Source organism: Indicator indicator, chromosome 17 (assembly GCF_027791375.1).
Source record: "Indicator indicator isolate 239-I01 chromosome 17, UM_Iind_1.1, whole genome shotgun sequence".
Classification (NCBI taxonomy): domain Eukaryota; kingdom Metazoa; phylum Chordata; class Aves; order Piciformes; family Indicatoridae; genus Indicator; species Indicator indicator.
The window spans coordinates 5,465,907-5,473,568 of NC_072026.1; the positions used below are offsets into that span (position 1 = coordinate 5,465,907).

The following is a 7,662-nucleotide window of genomic DNA, read 5'->3' on the forward strand; positions in this document are numbered from 1 at the left end:
CCTGTCCAAGTGTCCCCTTCCAAAAGGCAACCAGCAAGGGAGTGGTGGGGGATTAAGCAGAAGAGTGCAGAAAAAGCCTCTGGAGGAATGCTGCTGTGGGACCTTGTGCTCAGTGCCCGGGAACGATGTAGATGGAAGGGAAGGGGGCTGTGGCATGAGGTGCTGAGGGATCCCTGGAGGGGGCCCTGGGGTCTGCTGCTCACAGGGGACTGAATCTCTCCTCCTCAGGAGGCTGAGGAGCAGCATGTCTCTGGTTGAAGTGCTAGGCTTTCTCAGGTGCTTCAGGTTGTTCAGGGTGGTCGTCCTCAAAAGAGTATTTCCAGGTGTTCCCCGTTTCTGGTGGGTGTTAGGAGTTTGGGTCCCAAGGCTAGCTGAACACTGTTTCTTTCCTAATTTGCTGCACAACTTTGTGGGGAAAGCAAAATGAAATTGATCCAGTGAGGGTGGATTTTATTTCCTTTCTGTCATCACACAGAAAAGCCAGAATATGCAGAAATGAGGACAGCCCCAGAACTCTAAATTGTTCAGTCTGATTTGCTTTTTCTTGGTGAGACCCCAGTCCCATGTTCCCCTGTGAGCTGCCCTCACTGAAGGTGCAAACTGGCTCCACCAAGGCTGGGATGGTTCTGCTGTTAACTTTGGCTGAGCCATCAGTTTGCCTCAGGAAGGCTCTGGATGGTGTTTCTGCAGGAGGTGGAGTTTTGAGATTCATCCAGAGCAGAAACTTCTGCCCAGAGAAAGGCACGCTGCTCATCTTAACAGTGTTGGGGCTGGCTGTGACCTCTCTGCCTTCTGTCCTTCTGCTCTGCAGGCTCCCTGCCCCTTTCCAGCCCTGATGGACTGCCAGGAGAGCGAGTACCTGGATGAGCACGGGAAATGCATCCCCTGCAGAAACTGCATGCCTGGGCAGGAGCTTTCCAAGGTAATTCTGCTGCTCTGGAAGGACTGGGAATCACCCAGCACTGAAGCTTTTACAGTGCTAAGTGAATCCTCCGGCAGATGTCTTTTGGAAGGACAATCTTGGGTCCCAGCATGTTGGGAAGAGCTGGGCCTGGGTGGGAAGGGATGGTGAACAATTTCATTCAGCCTGTATAGGAGGGGAAGGTGATGAAAGCAGGAGATGGGAAGGGATTTTGGGTTGCTTTTCAAGTTGCTCTTTCTTTTTTGCAGACGAAAATCTAAATTTCCTCCCAAGTGGAGGAACTTGGGAGGCGCTGCCTGGCCTGGCTACACATGGGGTGGCCATGAGCAGGACACCGCTGTTGCAGGGGGGATCTGCAGGGGGGATCTGCAGGGGGGATCAGTGGCAGAAGTTGTGCTTCCCACCCAGGTGTCTGTCAAGGTCTGTCCCCACATCAGTACATTGCTGATGGATCTTTACTCATCCCTAACTATGGCTGGTGGAAATACACAGGGAAGCAGTTTGCTGCCAAGTTATGGTCCAGCTGGAGCTGCTCTGGTGGCATCTGCTCTTGACTGGGTTCTGAGGACCCTTTGCCCACCCAAAGGAGGACACTTTGCTCCCAAGGAAGGGACACCATTCACCTTGGTACCACTTTGTGACGTGAAGCATCTCCTTGCCGCAACAATGCCCTCACCCACCTGGTGTCTTGCAGGACTGTGGTGATGGCAGTGGGGGGGACGCACAGTGTGTCGCCTGCCCTCCCAGGAAGTTTAAGGACAGCTGGGGGCATCATGGCTGCAAACCCTGCCTCTCCTGCACCCTCATCAACCGTGTCCAGAAGTCCAACTGCACGGCAACAACCAACGCAATCTGTGGGGAGTGCCTGCCAGGGTGAGTGGGGCCGTGGCGGTCACACCTGGGACTGTGCATGGGGTTGGACAGATGGGGCTTCATCTGAGGCCACCCAGAACATGGGATCTAAGAGGGCCCTGGTGACCCAGGCTTGCCTCTTTGAGAACACTGCTGATTGCATGTTAATCAGCATCCCCCCCCCACTCTGTAGCCCTGAAGAGGGGCACCTGAAGTCTCCCATGAACAAGCAGTTGAAGAAAACTTCTTCCAAGCCCTGTGGACACCAGGGTGGCTAAGCCCTGGAAGATGAGTGGCTGTAGAACTCTATAGTTGGTGGTCCCCAAAGAGGACAGGCTGTGCCCTGCGTGATGGGTTTAAGGAGCTGCTGCATGCACCCAGCCAATGAAATGCCCAAGGGCTGCAGACTGTGTGCTGGCAAGCAGTGGGACTTAGGACAGAGGAACAAGTCAGGGCACTGGTTTATGAGCCTCTTTTCAGACACAGTTGTAGGCTGGAGCGTCTCTGTGCCTTCGTGGAACTGTTAACCACCATCAGTGTGGGGCGGGGTAGGGGAAGGCTGTTCGAGGGATGTTACTTATTGGCAGAAGTGGTAGGGCATGCAAAAAATAGCTGCAGAACTTCAGCCAGTGCTGGAGAGACCTGCTGCCTTGGAGTGTCCCAACCTGCTGGGGCAGGAGCTGGAGTGGCCAGGGGCTTGCCGTGGGGCCGGGCACTGCTGAGCCCCTCTGCTCTGTCGGCAGGTTTTACCGCAAGGCGCGGATCAGCGGGCAGCTGGACTGGGAGTGCATCCCCTGCACCAAGCAGACGCCCTCCTCCGAGCCACAGTGTGAGTGTCACCGTGCCATCGGCCCAGGGCGAGTGCTCTGGCTGGGACTGGTAGGGTGGGCATGGACAGCAGGTCCATGGAGCGTGTGAGGCTGCCATGACTGTCTCAAAGGTGCACGCTCAGATGTGCACCATCCCTTCACTGACCCAACTTGCTGGGCAGCCTTCTCCACTGGCCACCACACGACCTGCTGGAGGAGGCGTGCTCATGGCCTGTGAAAAGGGACAGGCGGGGAGGGGGTGGCCCAAGCCTTGGGGTTAGGCTCCAACATTCTGTGGCTGGTGTGTTTGCAGGTCGGTCCAGGACAACCCTGGTGAAGGTAGCTGTCCCCACTGTACCACCACAGGACACTGCCCTTCTTGCACTGACCAGCAGTGCCCTGGTCATCATCGTGCTGGTGCTTCTGGCTCTCTCCATCATCTACTGCAAGCGGTTTTGGAAGAGCCAGTGCCAGCGAGGTGGGTCAGTGCCTGAGGTGTTCCTCCTCCTCCCAGAGCAGTTCACACATGCCCATGGTCCCTTCCTCACTGTGTAGAGCATCATCCCCAGCATCACTGCTCTTACTCGTGCAGTCACCCAAGCCTTCCTCTGCTCACACACAAGCAGCACCTCATCCTGCTTTTGACACCTGCAGGGCTTCTCCTGTGCTTTGCCTGATTAAAGACACAGAGGAGCCTCCCCTCTCCTTGGTACCATAGTCAGAAGGAAGAGAATGCTGTTTCCCAGTTGGAACTGTCCATTCCCTTCTCCTGAGGTTCCCTGGGAATGGGCTGAGCTTAAGCAGCTCTGCAGGGCAGGACTGGGGAGGGAAGAGGGCAGTAGGCTTGGTGGCTGGGGTCAGAACATGTTGGCATCCAGCAGCATGCCAGAGAGCTGCTGGCTCCCAGCTCCTCGCCAGTAGATGTGCCACATGGCTGAGGACATGCTGGGGAAGCAAGCCAAGCCTTTGCTCAGACTGGTTCTCCTCTCCTCCAAGTCTTCCTGAGGACTCAGAACTTCTCGGGCCAGCGAGCAATGTTCCCAACCGCAGCGACGCCCGGCAGATTCCTATGTGAGGAGCAGATGACTGGTCCCTGCTGCCTGGGTGTGAAGAACCTGAGTCCCTGCTACAGGCAAGCAGAAGGTACCTGCTCCTACCACCTTCTTCTTTCTCAGGGGAAAAGGAGAGTGGTGCTGTGCTCCAGCTCATATGGGCCTCAGACTTACTGATGTCCTTGGCCAGGAAGGGTGGAGCTGGACAGTGTGTAAGTCCCACCGACATGAAATTTGGGACCTCTCTTAAACACTTCCAGACCTTATATCAACCATGCTTGCGTGCAGCTCCTGCATCTCCTGATTCCCTCCGGTCTGCTTCTGCTCTCCCTGTGACTATCAAAAAGGGATTGACCTCACTCAGAACTTGGCAGAAAGGCATAGAAGTGGCTTTGCAGGGGTCTGGTCTCTCACAGCATGGTCCCAGCTGTGCCCACAAGTTCTGGGCTGGCAGGTTTAAGGGTGAGGCTGGCAGATCCCTGGAACAGTCCAAGGCAGACCCTTGGCTTTGCTGAGTCCTGCTGGTTTCTGGTTGCAGGTCCCGTGGAAGCGGTGCAGTTCATCTCAGACGGGGAAGCTGTGGGTCTCCAGCTCTCCCCTCTCCAGCCAGAGATGGACTTACCACCAGCCACTGTGGTTGGCACTGCCTCCAAAGCCCATCTGGGCAGGAGCTTCCTGGAAAGCCAGCCCCTTATCCGGGCTGGGGTCTTGCCACCCTCCAACCCCCGGCAGGGCACGGCGGAGCCCCTGGCCCCGCTGTCCTCTTGCGCCTCTGAGATACAGCACAAGTGGCCACACGCCCCAGTGGAGTGCACCGAGCTGGACCTCCAGAAGTTCTCCAGCCAGGCAGAGTTTGTGGGTGGTGAGCGGCCAGAGGACACAGCAAGCCGAGCAGCACAGAGGATGCCAGCAGAGAGCGGCGGCACGGGGCAGGAGGGGCCCCAGCACCCACCCTCCGCCTTCCCAAATCCCACCACTGAAAGTGGGGGGCACCTGGTAAGTTCCTCCTGCCTCATTGCTCCTCCAAACTATCACCAGGCACCCAGGGCTTGGGCACAGGGGCCTGGGCTTGTCATTGGGTTAGGGACATAGACAGGTTCATTAATGTCTGGGACTGATGGCAATTACCAAAAGTGATTTGCCAGATGTTTGGTGATGTGTTGTTCAACAGGCTGTCAGCTGTGGAGGTGTGACCTGCTGGGGCACTCTCAAACACCCAAAAGACCAGAGTCAATGTATTGCATGTATAAGCATCTTTAATTGGTGTGCTCTCAAGTGGGTTTTTGTCCTCTTGATCCCCATGAAGCTGATTTGGTAGCTGGGGGAGCAGCTGGTTCCTCCTCACCCTCTGGTGAGCTTGTAAAGTACCTGGTGACTAACATCTCTGAGGGTCAGAAGATGTCTGGCAGCTTAGCTCCCAGTTTGCTGGGAGGCCCTGGAGCATCCCAAGGAGGTTGTTGGCTCTGTAGGATGGCAGTGCTGGAAGGAGAAGTACCATTCCTCTCAGCCTTTGTGATGGCCCTGGGAGCAGTGACGAGCATTGCTGTTCTCACCAGACTGTGACTAGCCTTGGGTCTTTGTCTTGCCAGGTGGAAGATGCCCGGAGCCTCTTGACTCAGATCAGCAGCACAGCGAAGGGTAGGTGTCTTTCCAGCCTCATCGTTGTTCTTCAGGTACTGGGGTGGCAGAGAGGGGCAGATTCTTGGAAGGGAGCTCCTCCAGAAGTCCACCACAGCTACATGGAGGTGCCAGTCATTGTGAGGGCTTGCCTGATTTTCGTGGCATTTGTTGCTAGCTCACAGGGTAGATTTTCTGTGACAATGCCTTTAATGATCTGTAGGTGGGTGGTAGATGGACACCCAGTTGTCACCAGTTACCAGCCTCCCCAGGGCTGAACCAGCATCATGAAAGTGATATGAGAGGTGATACCTTCCCTGGCAGGGTGGCACAGCAGGGACAGGGGCTGGCTTCTCTGTTTATCCATCTCCCAGCCACACAGGTTGGTTTCTAACCCCACTTTGCTGTGTTGCTGCCCCAGGTCTGCCAGTAGCAGAGCTGCCCCGTTCCCTGGTGCAGTCCCTTGCCTTCTTGTTGGACCCTTCCTTGAATGGTGCGAAGAACTTCAGCCACGTGGCACTGGAGCTGGGGGTTGCACCCCAGTTGCTGGGACGGATATCTGGCTTCGAGCAGCTCGTTGCTCACCTCACCTGCTCAGGAGACACAATCACCATCCCACTCCTAGCCCAGGCTCTGCAGCGGCTCCAGCGCTTCGATGCCTTGCTCCTGCTCTGCGACCACTTTGCCCTCAGCCAGGCCCAGGGCCGCCAGCGCTAGAGGGGACAGCCAAGGGACAGAGGAAGCTCCAGGCACTGTGTGTGCTGGTACAAGAGAGCATCTTGTAGCCCTGTGGTCACATAGTCTCTGGTGTGCACTTGAGGAGTCTGTGGAGTTGGTCTTTGCATCACAGAACAGCAGGATGCAACGGGGAGCATCCCCCCTCCTTAGGGGAGCATTCTTCTTCGGAGCAGTGCCAAGAGGCCACAGCTGTGCCACCTCCAAGCCTTCAGGCCTGAGCATTTGCTCAATCCCCTCTAGAAGCCAGTTTTTCATGTCTGTGTTCATGCCCTTCTCTGGCAGCAGAACTTCATCGGTCACTGTGCTGCTTGTGCCACACTGCTCTGGTTCTGCTGGACCCTGCTGCTGGTGTGGCGTCCCTCAGCCATGGGGCTTGGTCTCTGTGGGGAGCCACCCTCTGATGGGCCCAGCTATCACCTCCCTTCCATTCCAGCTGTCCCATCCTTCCTCTGCCTGTGCTCTGCTTTCCCAGGTGCCAGTTGCCACTTTCTGGTTTACTCTTCACTCACTCCTCTTCCTCTGTGCCAGAGATGGTCCTCAACAGGGCACCTGGCTGTGGCTGCTGCACTGGGCTCCAACCGTCAGTCTCCCTGTGCCACCCTGGTGCTGTCCCCTTGGTGTCTGTTTTGTGGCACAGTGCAGGAGTCTCAGCCTGATCCCTGGGATGGGTTGACACGTGTCCTTGTCACAGCACAGTGGCTGCCAGCCTGGGGAGGTGCTGGCTCACTCCCCAGGCTCCTGCTGTGGCCCTGGACACATGGACATTTCTGACCACCACCTCTAAGCACTGAGGCTTTGCAAAGCACCCAGCGGTGGGTGACAGGGGGTTGGCAGAAGCAGGACAGATTAACCACCATGGCCTGGGGGGCTGCCAGCACCATGCTAGCACTGGGTGGCAGCTGGAGGCTGGAGCCCTGGCTGCGTCACAGTCAGTGGTGACGTCCCTGTGCTGGTCACAGCAGAGCCAGCTGGGTTTAAAAAGAGTCTTTTTCGGGTTTGTTGGTCCTTTTTCTTTTTTTTTTCTTTTTTTTTTTTTCCCCCCTGCCTAAAAATTGCCTTGTTTCTGGGAGTAGCTGCCGGGGAGGGCAACACCCTCCTGCTTTCATTCCTTCCTGGAGAATTTGTCAGAGCTTGCAGCTGTCCTGCCTGTGCTGGGCGCCCTGACTTCGGGTGTTGTGCCCCGGGGCTGTTCCCCTCCATCTGCCCCAGCCCCCGGGCACCACGCGGGGCTTTGCCGGGGGCCGAACAGCCGGAGCATGGGGGAGCGGTGGGAGCCCAGCCCTGCCCAGGGAGCTGTGCCGCTGCCCTGGCTGCAGCCTGGCATGGCCGGCGGGGCGCGGCGGCGCGGGGGCGGGCTGGCATGCGGGGAGCTGCCCCGGCACAGCAGCCAACTGGAGCGGCGCCAAGGCGGCGTGCGGCAGGCGGCCACGGATGCCGATCCCGCTGAGGTCATGGGCAGAGCAGTGGGGCTGAAGCGGGTGGTTCGATGCCAGGCACCTTTGGGTAGCATCCTGGAAGTGTCACCCCGGGTTGTCCCCAGACCCCGCTGTGGCCGAGCTGGCAGTGCTCGCCCTGGCTGTTCGCTGCTTTGTTCCTCAACGCTATTCCTCTGCTTCCTCCCTGTCACCACCACCAGGGTCCTCAGCTCTGCTGGCTGCCAGCAAGTGGCACT

General features: G+C 57.5%; 1 protein-coding gene across 1 annotated transcript; it reads left to right on the top strand.

Annotated features, from left to right (window-relative positions):
• The first annotated feature begins 835 nt into the window (after positions 1-835).
• Positions 836-5,969, top strand: EDA2R (ectodysplasin A2 receptor). Its single transcript, XM_054388837.1, has 8 exons — positions 836-922; positions 1,617-1,795; positions 2,518-2,603; positions 2,897-3,061; positions 3,580-3,726; positions 4,174-4,631; positions 5,225-5,273; positions 5,674-5,969. The coding sequence occupies exons 1-8, from the start codon at positions 836-838 to the stop codon at positions 5,967-5,969; spliced, it is 1,467 nt and encodes a 488-aa protein (XP_054244812.1).
• Positions 5,970-7,662: the final 1,693 nt, after the last annotated feature.

Bases quoted from the DNA above. Each gene is read 5' to 3' on its own strand.
- EDA2R (XM_054388837.1), top strand. From the start codon at position 836: ATGGACTGCCAGGAGAGCGAGTACCTGGATGAGCACGGGAAATGCATC. The intron at 923-1,616 runs GTAATTCTGCTG...GGTGTCTTGCAG, and splicing joins CTGGGCAGGAGCTTTCCAAG to GACTGTGGTGATGGCAGTGG. The intron at 1,796-2,517 runs GTGAGTGGGGCC...CTCTGTCGGCAG, and splicing joins TGTGGGGAGTGCCTGCCAGG to GTTTTACCGCAAGGCGCGGA.